This window comes from Manihot esculenta, chromosome 11 (genome assembly GCF_001659605.2).
Source record: "Manihot esculenta cultivar AM560-2 chromosome 11, M.esculenta_v8, whole genome shotgun sequence".
NCBI lineage: Eukaryota > Viridiplantae > Streptophyta > Magnoliopsida > Malpighiales > Euphorbiaceae > Manihot > Manihot esculenta.
Genome location: NC_035171.2, coordinates 32,675,254 through 32,688,530, shown reverse-complemented (window position 1 = coordinate 32,688,530; position 13,277 = coordinate 32,675,254). Strand labels below are relative to the sequence as shown.

The 13,277-nt window shown below is 33.1% G+C and overlaps 1 protein-coding gene across 5 annotated transcripts; it reads right to left on the bottom strand.

The window, feature by feature from the left end:
- Window positions 1-1,399: 1,399 nt before the first annotated feature.
- On the bottom strand, window positions 1,400-11,925 carry LOC110626380. Of its 5 annotated transcripts, XM_021772224.2 has the most exons (17): window positions 11,770-11,925; window positions 9,929-10,239; window positions 9,187-9,421; window positions 8,292-8,548; window positions 7,312-7,479; window positions 6,987-7,117; window positions 6,374-6,908; window positions 6,167-6,261; window positions 5,657-5,719; window positions 5,485-5,573; window positions 5,320-5,385; window positions 4,483-5,112; window positions 4,300-4,371; window positions 4,050-4,120; window positions 3,907-3,964; window positions 2,433-2,700; window positions 1,400-2,184 (listed from the first exon to the last, which is right to left on the bottom strand). In XM_021772224.2, exons 2-17 carry the CDS (start codon window positions 10,201-10,203, stop codon window positions 1,625-1,627), a joined length of 3,573 nt encoding a protein of 1,190 aa, XP_021627916.1. In that variant the 5' UTR covers window positions 10,204-10,239; window positions 11,770-11,925; the 3' UTR covers window positions 1,400-1,624. The 5 variants fall into 5 exon arrangements, with proteins under 5 accessions (XP_021627916.1, XP_021627914.1, XP_021627915.1 ...); XM_021772222.2 differs by having other exon boundaries at window positions 6,374-7,117; XM_021772223.2 differs by having other exon boundaries at window positions 6,374-7,117; window positions 9,193-9,421.
- Window positions 11,926-13,277: the final 1,352 nt, after the last annotated feature.

Here is a 13,277-nt window from a genome sequence, read left to right as displayed (position 1 = left end):
TTTTATGGTCATTAAATATTTTATTTATGAGATTTAAATATAATATTAAATCTGATCGTTATGTTTTATTGTATTATCTCAAGATTTTTATAACCATATATAACAATCGGTTTTTCCACTATAAATAGCCTCCATCTCTATAAAGATATTTTCTCCCAATTTTTCCTAGTTTATTATTTCTTTCTTCTGTGTTTTCTGCTGGATTATAAATTAAAGATAAATTCTTGTTGTCCTGATCTTAGAAATTAAATTACAGAAGCACTTATTTAATTATGGGGATTACAAAATGAATCCTTAAGTACAGTGTTCAACACGACTTAAGTTTCATCATTTTATTCTATTTTTTCAACAAATACTCCATATTTCTTTAATTCCGATCAGAATTTAAATTTAAAAAAAAAAATTACACGACTTAAGTTGCATCATTTTATCCTATTTTTTCAACAAATACTCCATATTTCTTTAATTCTGATCAGAATTTAAACTTTAAAAAAAAAAATTAAGTTATTTAGTCGCTGTTTGATTAACTACACAAAAATTTTATAAAAGGATGGAAAATTTTTATTTTAAAAGGGTCATTATCATTTATAATTTAATGAGAGTATTATTTATATAGCTAGGCTAATGCATCTCTTTTTGTAGATTAGGTTTTTTATTATTAAATAACAAATGCTGCTGCTTAGCACAACACCTCAATTTTTATCATATACCATAACCAAATCATCATTGTCAAACCTCTAATAAAAACATTTATACAATTAAATAGTAAGCAACAGATGAGATCGTGAAGATTAATATAGTTGGTACTCGTTATTATTATTAATTTTTTTTTAGTATACTGTTTTAAATGTAACAAGTCTACGAGTATGTTAGCACAAGTAGATTTTAGTATTAATCATGAGGAAGGTAGATGAACCCAACCACGTTGGTTCATCAAGTGGCTCTTCACCCCAAGCAATAGACACTGCGTTTGGTTTGGATAATTTTATGGGATGGAAACCAAAATAACTAAGAGAATGCATTTATTTCTTTTTTTTTTTCTTTTTTTTTTCTCTCTTTTGTGTTTAAATAAGTAAAAGGAAGAAAATCATTAAAATGATCATATTCCCTTCATTTTATTGATTATATTTTTTATTAAATAAAAATAAAAAATAAAATCTCGCACATAATCCCATAATTTTTCTATAATTTAGAGAGCAAATAACTAAAGAAAAACTCATCATTTTTTTTCCTTTTCAAACAAAAAAATAAAATAAAATCCTCCCTTAACCCTTGTTTGTTTTGGCACAAAACCTTCAGTGCTTGAATCTACTAATAATGTTTTTTTTAAAGGTTTAAATCACAAGGAACATTCATTTGTTAATTAAGCCTTCCTGAAATCATTTAAGAATCTCTATTAGAAACATAATACGACCAACTATGGTTCTTGAGCATGCCACTTTAATGAGAGGAAACATTGTTATTCAATTTGTACAATTAAGCAAAAGTACCATTCAATTACCTACAAATTATATACAGAAAAATCAACTACAGTTACAACCTTTGGTTTCCTTGCCTTTGGGGTAGACTAGCTCTAGCTCTCAATGATTCTTGAATTAACCTGAAAGAACAATTGCAAATTTCCCTACATAATCATATTCAACTCTGTAAGGTCATCCATTGGTATTGCAAGACCTATGGAATCATGGTCTTGTAAGCCATCATCATCAAAATTCAACCATGAATATAGATCCGGTGGCCCCCCAAGTTCATTTGGTACATCTAGTCCAATTGTATCTAATTCGTTCAGCTGCAAGTTCCCCAAATCGACACCTTCATCTGCTTCTTTAGAAGCATCCCGAGGGACGTTACCGAGAGAAATTTCCCTGTCTGTTTTATTGCTAGCATTAGCCGCTGAATGACCAGCAGATCCACGAGGTCCATTTCCAGATGTTGAAAAATGATTAATCTTTTGCTTGGGCTTTGATTTCGTTTTGCGTTCACTTTTGAAGGCATCTTTGTTTTGATCCCTATCTCTGTCGCTTCTCCTACCCTTTACTCCACCAAGCCCACCGCTATCAAGAGTCGATGTAACTCTTGAGGAAGCACTGCCGATAACATCATCAATAAGCACTTCCCTCTTCTTACCTCTATCAAAGTAATCACCATGTGAATCATCTCTCTCCAAAGCACTAGAAACAGCACCTGTAGCAACAAATGGCAAACCAATCAATCATCCTATGTTGTTGGTTGTTAGCACACATAAATGTGCTCTCTTTTTTTTTCCCTTGTAGCCAAAATACAGCAACTTTTTTATACTAAAAAAATCTAATTGTTTATAGGAATAGCACTCCTTGAGCTGAGACTATCTAGATTGGGCATGTATTATAAATCAAAATTAGTAATTAGTAATTAGCATCACAAAAAGAATGCAAATATTAACTTTGATATACCTGAGCCTCTGGCTTCAGCATGATGGTTAGAAACTTCATTACACGTGTTACTTGCGGTTCCTGAACCAACACAATCAACAGACTTGGCATCATTGTTGCTTGGAGGCGTAGCAAAAATGACCTCCTGTAATGCAGGCTCACTAAAGCAACTGCTGCCCGTGTCTTCAAATTTTCTACATCTAGCTAGAGTGCGCTTAATAAAAGCCAGTGCAACTTGTCTTGAAACTTTGCGGACTGCACTCTTTGAGGAATTATTCCCACGGCAAGCCTGTATAATTTGACATAATAGAAAAATTATATGGTGTATAATTAATGATAAAAAAACCTAACTACTTGCACCTTCTGAACCAGCAATGTCAATGGCAAGGATATAAATAATACAATCATTTGAATTATGATCCTTCATAAATTCTTTAACTATTTCAGACCCCCTTTTTCTCTTTCCTTTCAGGTATGAGATTTAAATTAATCAACCTCCCTCGAAATGCAAACACGTATGCATGCATACGACCCATGTTCTACACCTTTTTGAACCACCAATGCCTATAGTAATGAAATAATTCAATCATTTGAGTTCTGGTCATTTCTACATTCTGTAACTATTTTAGACCTCTCTTTCCATGAGGTGTGTGCTTTACATTGATTGCTTTTTGAAAAAAAATGCAAATTCATATTTTTTACACCTTTAAGCAAGTAGCAACTTTTCTTTTCTTTTCTGTTCTTTTCTAACATCTGAAATAAATCGAGTATTTAGTAATCTATGCCATCCAGATGAGAAAACCCTCCTTTTTAATGGGATGTGGGATGAGATGCACTATATAAGTGAAAATGCAATAAAAATCATTGCATTGAAGCTATAAATGACAGATGTACAGACGGACAACTCATTTTTTTCCATTTTAGGAATCTGAGGTTCATGGTAAACCATGTTTTGTAAAACTAATTTACATGCAGAGCTTTGATCCTCATACTTCAGTCTCCTAATAATTGGTGCATCTAATTCTAACATGAAAATAAGTTGGCAGGAGGTTAGCAGGTGCATAGGTACGCATGCTCATTAACCTATTATTTTACCAAAAATCTTTATTTTTTTTTTAAGACCAATAGTGTTTTTAGAAACCGAAAAGAATTATAAGCACAAAAACCATTCAGCCAAGTAAATAGGAGATGCACAAGATGGGCGAGAAAGAGACATAAAAAGGTTGCACATTAAATTTAAAGAAACACCTAACCTGCACAACTATACCCTAATGCGAGTCATTTGCTAGTGTACATGCATAAGAAATTGTTTTATAATGCAGATGTCCGTTTTTATTGACAAAAATATTGATTTTCCATCAGACTGGATGTTTTCTAATGTGATCAAGAACAAAATTGAACTGTACATGCTGTAAATTCACAGAGAACTGTGGAATTTAATTGCTTAGGAGTTGACTCAAAGAAACAATAACTAATGAGTGAAGAAAACAAGTACCAGTCGTTTTCTATAAGCCATCTCAATAAGTTGGTCCATAGCAACCTGCTCAATGTCCCTGCAAATAAAACCGTTTTATTTGAGTCCAAATACTATTTCATTAATTTCACATCAGAACAAATCCCAATAGCAATGAAACTAACCTTTTTTCCACCTCTTTCCCTTTCTGAATAGCCTTACCAATTTTCCCTAATTTCCTTTTCTTTCTTCCAATCTGTCAGTTAAATGGTCATAAAAGATGTTGCCAAACATCAAAGGAATTTAATGTGGAAAGAAGAGAGGGGGGGGGGGGGGGGGAATAAAAGTGACATAAAAGAACAAAATATTTACACAAAGAATTTCAGAGAAAATGCACATGTTCAATAGTTCAAGGAAAAAGTTCTGGCAGACAACCTGTTCGTACAGTCCTTCCTTAAGTCCTATTATATCTTGGTTAATCACTTCCTCTCCCTCGGCCAGATCAGGCTGCAAGGCCAAAAATATAATAGAACTAAGGACAGAATAAACTAAAGGACAGATAGAACGAACTATTAATGTGACTTGATAAAGTAAGTGATGTGCGAAATAGAAGCATACCAATGTCTCTGGACAAATTCCAATGCTCTGTAGCTCCAGCATAACCCTATCATCAAGGCACATCAGCTGATACTTGAGATCAGAAGAAGAGAAGCCACTCATATTTAATTCTTTTGTCTGCCGTTGGCCCACATCATTTGAACTTATTTCACTGGTATGCCCACTTTCCAATTGTGAAAAATCATCATCTCCTGGCCACTGTTCATTGCTATGCAAAGAATTTGGCATGCTTGGGTTCCTTATTGTGTTAGATGCAACACTCTTATCATATGAAAATCTTTCCAAGAAAGAATTCTTCTGGGTCTGAAAGTTCACTTTTGACTCAACTTCAGATTCCACCCTGTCCCTATCTTTGGGTTCAATGTCAATCAGATTACAAGAACCACAATGAGAATCATCACTGGCATAGTGAAGTGGCATATTCTTCCCTTCACCATGGAAGTAAAATTCTTCACTTTCTTCTTCTTCTATCAAAGCAGAAAGAACTCTCTGGTATAATGGAGCACCCTTCTCCAATTTTCCTATGTCAATCTTTCCACATAATGAAGCATTCCTGAATGATTCTTGGTTTGAGTCATTGCCTTGTCTTTCCCCGGAATAATCAGATATTTCTTTATGCACAAGAACTCCCTAAGACAATAAACTTCAGAATTAATCTATGTACCTTCAAAAGGTTAAATATCATTTGAGTTCCCATGTATTGAAAACTGATTTTCAATAAAGTCAAGATATTTTACCCCATAACAAGGAGGTAAAAGGCTTAGGGGACTTCTTAAGTAAAAAAGAGAGAGAGAGAGAGAGAGAGAGAGAGAGAGAGAATGTATAGTAATCCATTACCAAAAGATTATAACCACCACCAAGCATCTGAGACAAACTTTCATCAAGCTCCTCTGCAAAACTTAGCTGATTTAACAGCAAAGAAGTAGAAAGGGAAGAAATGGTAAGTCCATGACCCATAAAAGTCCATAAAACCTTAAATCTACTGCTTAGCCAACTTAGTACCTGTTGTTTTAAGTAGGACATATCCACTGAGCTGAGAGAAGAAAAAACAGATTCCATTTTCTTCCAAAATGGACCACAACATGCACGGTCTACAAAAAGCAAGCATGTATTGAATTATGAAATAGATAAAGTGGCTTATCAAGAGAAGGTTAAAAAAGGTCAGGAAGCATACTGCTTGAATTCCGAGCAGAATTGGCAGCCAAAAATAGCTCTTCATGATCATCATCAGATTCTCCTGTAAAAACATGCCTATGTATATTAGGAATTCTAGCTATTAATAGTAAATCAATAATCTGTACAAGTACATACTTAAGTCAGCTGACAAAAATGCATCACATACATGTAGAACTACAAAACAAATCTGCATTTTAAAAAATAAAAATTCAAAAGGATGATACTATAGAGTTGACAGCCAAATAATATATTTTTTTACAAGAAACTACCCCTCAAATATTTGGAAGGCCTCCACACATCTGAAAATACAATAAAAATAGTAATCTCAGGCCAACAAGACAAAGTTTTTCCAACAGGAAGAGTTTTTGATACTGTATAATCTTGCAACGATCAGATTTACAATGCTCATCCCAGAAACAAAATTTCTGAGAGGGTTTATATAATATCATAAAATTAAAACTGCAGACTCCAAATTGATGTTACAATTGAATAGATCAATTAATATTACCTGTGAAATCTACAGATCCACTATTAACCAATGGCCCAACACGAGCTAAAGACTTTCGCTCTTTCAACTTTTTTGAAGGTGGACGACCTGTTTTGCTGATTTCAAGGAAAATAAACATGGTTCAATATTTGGAACACAACTAAAAGAAGTGTGCATGAAAAGTGGACTAATGGTCCAATCAGAGAAGGGCAGTATCAATGTGAAAACCTTTTATTCCTATCAGAAGTGGGTTTCACACTCTGAAGTGGCTTCATTGTTGGTAGATTCTCTAAGTTGTCTCTCACTGTATGAACAGCTGGCCTTGTTAATGAACCCCTTCCACTCCTTCCTTGTCGCCTTATACCGTCCCCAATCTCACTAGTAGGTAATTTATTATTTCGAGCAGGCATAAGAAAAGGCCCAGCTTTCTGAGTTGCAGTCAGAGCAACCTCACCACTATCTATTCCTTTATCTTTTGTTTTATTCTCCCCAGCACCTGATTCTTCGCTTTCAGATAACCCGAATGGAGATGGAACACTGTCAATTTCCCTTTTAAATTTGGGGATAGTATTGTCTGCACTGTTAGCAACTATTGATCCATTGGCCCCAAGGGAAGTTCTGGCAGTCATATCATTAGCTTGAAAACCTTGAGACGGTATCTGAGTCTCAACATTGTTTGAAACAGGAGCAACTATATTTGCCCTCCTTGTGCGGGAGTTTTTATGCGGCCTCTGACCAACCCACTGAGCCATAGAAGCTGAACCTGCAGATATTTGCCGCTTATGATTATTTACCACACCAGGCACTGCAACTTTATTTGAACTTGTAGGCTGTTCCGCACCTTGAAGAGATGTAGATGAGGACTGAACTCTGAGGGATGAGTCTAACACCATGGTACGTGGCCCCCTAGAAACCTTTGGTTTTATCATTGTACTAGGACTGCTTCCTAAGTTATCTTCATGAATATTTGGCCTGATAAACAGCGGCACACACACGCACAAAATAAATAAATAATAAACAATAAAATAAAATAAAATTATAGCCATCCAAAAGAAAGTACACTGCACTGATGAAGAAGATCAAAACTAAACAGCTTATTCGTTAACTCATGGCTCAGCATCTCTACTAAAGAGGATAAAGTACAGTTTTAAGATAAAAATACATACTTATTGCTTCCTTTTGTCACAACTTTCTGCTCTAAAGGGGACAAACGATCTCTTGAAAGAGTTCCAGTGTCCATTTCATTCCTGAGTACTGTACTGGTGTCTGAACCACTAGGCTCCAAAGTACTATCCAACTTGTTGATTCCACCAACACCAGGTGAAGATTTTGATCTGATATACCCAAGAATTCCATTAACATAACAAAATTTTTGCCTCATTTTTTGGGCATAATTGTGGGAAACTACAGCAAAATCCAATCAGTAGCATAACAATTAACAATGACCAAGTCAGCTGGATATCAGACTGAACAAAATGAAAGGGAAGAACCAATGGCAATGACAAAAAGGTAAAACACAGGCAATGACAAAAAGGTAAAACACAGGCAATGATGCACGAAGAAGGTTTTCCCGCCTAGTTAAGTAAGAATAAACTAAAACAGACTACATAATTCATAACCGTAGAACACAAACTTTCTCTGAGTAATCAAAAGGTCAATAACTTTGTTTCAGAATCTATTATTAATAAGTTTTTCTAAAACTAATTAAGACAAAGACGAGGGGACATCAAGCATTCCCAGTACTTAACAAACATGCTAATATCTCACTTCTCTGCTGCTTAAAATTACACCCCCCCCCCCCCCAAAAAAAAAAATAAATAAATAAAAACACAAATAAATAATATATAGGTAACATAGAAGTGGTGAAGCATTTGCATCACACTTTCACCATGCAAACGAAAGCACAGCAACGCCCAGCCTTTGGGAGAAAGTTGATCGCATGAACAAGCTTGACCAAACTTGTCAGCATTGCCAGCTTATGTCAGTTTCATATGCTCATACATTAAAAATATATATATATTATGCAAGCATGGTTTTGTAACCAAAACTTCAACAGAATAAATTAGTAGTAGTCAAAATACTTAAATTGGGCATGTTAGTAATTGCCAATGTACAGAATCATAAGATACATATCACATTTACTGACCTGAAACCCTGAGCATCACACGATCGCAACTTAGAGTCAGCACCAATTTTTGGATGTATAGCTCGTTTTAGATCTCGATCACCATTTATAACTCGACTACCCACCAATCCAACAGAACGCTTCTTTTTATTTTTTGTATCCCATCCTTCACCTCCGGCAGGCAATCTACGGATAACCCCACCAGCATCCTGGAGTATATCTCCACCCTTTTCCATGATCAAATGCTGCCTTGAGGCAGAGCTGGACCTACCATCTGACTGGTTACATCAAAGGATAAAAAATAATAATAACAGTTAAAAAATTGAAGAAGATTAAATATGTATGATTAATAGAGATAAAAGCAAGCCACAGATTCAGTGGCCTAGTCTCTGCAGCATACCACAGTATAGGCAGTCCGGTTCAAAACCCTTGCTTCCCCCTCAAAAAATGGAAACAAGAAAAAGGAAAGAAAATTGCACTAAGAAATGCAACATAAAGACCGTAAATACTCCTCACACTCAATTGAAGCAGGAGTGCAGGGGGTCAGTCCATGATGTATCTACATTTGACCCTAACTTTTGGTTCTGTAATCAACTTTCTAGTCTGGAGCCAACAAGACACAAGAAACAGAATGTTCTAGTTTTGAATGCTCATGCGGATTACACACGTAATCACTTATCATAATAAGAACCCATCGATAATTAAAGATATTACACCTACTTAACATAAATGTGGGGAATAACAAAATTAAAAGAAAGACTGTTCCTTATAAATCTATACTTGTTCAAGAAAATTAGGAAACCATGAAACATAGAAATGGACTCCACTTAGCATATAATGTTTATCTTTTGCAAGATATAAGCAGCAAAATTATAAATATACATAAGATATCATCATTAATAGTTAAAGTACAGACCCGCACATCAGCCACTGACGTACGAACACGCTTATTCATCCCAACATTCTTGGATCTCTCTTCCAATCTCTGAGCCATAATGTCATGTGGATTTCTATGAATCTGACTCCCCATTTTTGCTCCATTTGACCTTTCATTTAATGAAAGTTCACTCCTCTGTCTCTTCTTTGAGCTTAAAGTTTCCCTATACTTGTCCAATTTGAATAATGAATCACGCAACATTTTCGCTCTATCCCTGATAGAAATACATCACAATTCATCAACATACGACAAGACAGAAATTTTGTGAGACCTACAACCAAAAGTAGATATTACAACTATAAATTTAGGTACAGAATCAAAAGCAAAACAAGGAAAATCCACACAAAAGCAACAATAAGAATTTTTGCAGGCGTTCATGAAGGTTCTCTAAATTAGAAATGCAGAAATTTCAGCATATAGAAACATGTATAGAAGAACTAGAATGATTTATTCATGCAACATCGGCTATAAATTTCTAACTAATCTTTCTTATCCTGTGATGAACAGTCTAAATGTGATGCACAGCCATACATTTTTTGTTCACAAAACAAGGCTAGGTCTTTCTCTTGGGAAGAAAAAGAATCCCATCCCCTACTGGAATTCAAAATAAAATTTTCAGGTTACTGCAAGTAAATCCTAAAGAGAAGCATGTCAGAATCAGAAATAGCAATGGTAATGACATGCAGCAGGAGGAAGGTTGTTGTAACATGACAAAAATTACCTGGCCATCCTAGAAGCATCTTGTACACTTTCTTTGAAGTGTTTTAGTTCTTCTGTTGCCACTGGAGGTGGAGGCTTGGGATGAGAAACTCCAAAGGGATGGTCCTCTGATATGCTTCCAAGAGGGACTCCCAAAACTCTCCTAACCTCTCCAGAACGAGTATATTTCTGATTTCCCAGTGCAATTGGCTCCAAAGGCAAGCATTGGGTCAATGGTGGAACATCTGATGACATTGTGGCACTTCCGCGGCTTAAATTATTTCCTGAATTTAACATTATGCTCTCAGTCTCTTATGCTCGTGCAGCAAAGACCTGTTCAAAGCAGCACAAGACCACTAAAATAAGCAACTCTGAAAGGGGAAAAAAGAAAACAACTTTTGGGTAATTTTCCGCAAAGTATTTTTTTTTTAAGTCTTGTTTAACAAATAACCAATCTCTTGTTCAGTGAGCCACACCAGACAAAATATTTAAAACCCAGAAAAAAAATACTAGTACTCTAGATAACCAAGGTCCAAATGAAAGGGAAAGAAGAAAAAAAGTGTTGGTCAACTTGTTTGATTCACCTAATAACAATATAAATTTCCAATTATAAGATGTTGACAAATGCCCTTCGAAAGCCTCTATACATATAAACCCAACCCAATAGGATCAGTTTGATCATGAAGATGTAGGATAGAGAGTTTAACCGACTGACCAGTGTAAGAGGTGTCTTGCCGAACTTCAAAGCAGCCCAAATCATTGAATGTACATGTACTCAATATGCATTTTAGCTCCCATTACACTCTAATTTTGACAAACACCCTGCTGATAAGTTCACTCAGCTGGCTAAACATTAAATAGCCAATTGTCCACTATTAATAACTCATACAGATTCAATCTTCTAAACTGACAAGTTCGCAGATATGCCTAAAATAACCGTTACAGTCTTCAGGACTTGTACCCTTTAACCCTATCTGCCCATGGGAATCATGAAAAACCAGGGAACAACTTTTCACCTATAAGCCAGGAATATATATATATGTGGGGGGTGGGGGGACAGGCCTCTATCTCCTTTTGTTCTATAGATCCAACACAATACCATCCAGAAAGCATGGCCTTCACAAAATCCACATATTCATCATCAAAGGACCTTGTTGTCTCAGACACCAGAAACTCCAAAACATTAATAGCTTTCATTTTTCTACCATAGTTCAATATCTTTCCAGGGAATCAAACAGAAATGACTTTGCCAGACACCAAAGGAGCCAAGAAAAAGAACCACTTGGCTCATCTCAAGTTAGTTTAACTTTTTATTAGACAACATAAATAACAAAAGCAAACTATGCTTACTTTATTTCCCATCTTGTATACTATTTCCTGGGGAACCAAACAGGAAAATTCTACCATTAGACATCCCGCTTGAGAATATTACTAATCCAACAGCTATAACTACTTAGTCCTGGTTTCAGAAAATAAAAAATAAAATAAACCAACTTGGTCCTGATATATATGACCAATAAAATTTTTAAAAACACTCATATTTTCCATATCTCAATGAAACAAATGTAATTTCTCATTATCCAACTCGACTTAACACAAAAAAAAACCCCTCCCTTTAATTGCCTCAACGCAAAATATAAATAAATAAAAAGTTAAAACGTACATTGATTTGATCCTAGTAGGAAGTAAGCAAAGATCATAACAAGAAATTAATAAAAAAAAAAAAAAAGACAAGCTCAAAAAAAAAAAGCTAGAAACCCTAGGGGAATCGAGAACCTCGGCTAATTTTGGCTTGAATAAGGTGAAATGAAAGTGAAATTCAACCATAATAGACGAAATCGATAGAGAGGAAATGTGAATTACCTCAGATTCAACGAGGTCAAGAGCAGATCAAACCTGCGTACAAAATTATTTTAATTTTTTTCAGATGGATATAAGAAAAGGGGAAAAAATGTCAATTATGGTGTAATGCAAAAAGCGGGAGAGAGGGATTCAGTGTCGTGTAAGCGCGTGTATATATATAGATTCCCCAAGTATATACTCCAAACGTCATCATCTTTTGCGTTTCACTTCCTATTGGCCTACATGTGTTCTGTCCTCTTTTTTTTTTTTTTTGTTAATTTGTTTTTTACTGATATTAAATTTCCGACTTCAATGTTTTAAAAATGATTTTATTATTAAAACTCTCTCATTTAAAAAATATATGATTATTTTTTATTTTCGTATAAATTAAAAAAAATAATTAAAAAGATTAAATAAATCAATTTTATTTAGGTTTTAATAATATTTATTCATGATATTATTAATTAAATCATATTATCAAATTATTTTTGTAATTATTAAACTTTAATTTTTTATATATTAGATAGAAATATATTAGCAAAATAAAATAATTATTACTTTTAAAAAGAATTCCTCATTGTGGAACGAGGATTATAATTCAATAAATCAACTTTATTTTTTTATAAACTATACTATTTGTATTAATAAAAAATAATAAGTATGAAATCTTTTGAGTTCAAGGTTTTAAAAAAATTGTTTAATGAAAATTCAAACTCCACTTATTTCATAGAAAATATTTTAAGAGAATAGTAATAGTTTTTTATATTTTATGTATTTAAAAAATTTAATTAATGAAAAATAATTTTCTCATTTAAAAAGATGAATTATTTTTTACACTCTTAAAATTTTTATATATAAATTTATCAATAAATTTTATGTTTTAAATTAAAAATAAATTATTTTATTAAAAAAAATATTTTTAATATAAATTATTTTCTACAAACAAAATAAAACTTTGAGATAATTTAAATTTCTTATGTTTCATTATGTTTAAAAAAAGTAATAAATAAATAAAAGACACTGCAAAGGAGAAAAAAGATTGAGAGCAATAAAAGTAACAAAAGTTTGGGAAATTTAATACTAATTTATAGTAGAATTGGCATTATACATTATGTTGGATAAAATAATTTTGCATTTTTTAAAAATATTTAAAAACTCTCCATACTCTTTTAGTATTTCATATAATATAAAAACTAAAAATAAATCAAAGCCTCTAATAAATGGTATAATAATTTTTTTTAGTAGACATATATAAAAAATATACATTGATATATCTCATGATAAATAATTTAATCTCTAAATTAATATTAATTTAAAATAATCATATACTTAAATTTTTATTTTAAATAATTATTTATTTTAAATATAAAGTTTCAAACTCATTATAACTAAGTAACCCAAGTATTAATTTTTATATATAAAATAACAATTAATCAATTAAAAATAAAGCGCAAATTTATAAATTTTTTTCTCTGATTTATTATAATGAAAAATAATTTTTAATAAATTATCAAAGTTATTTTAGCATT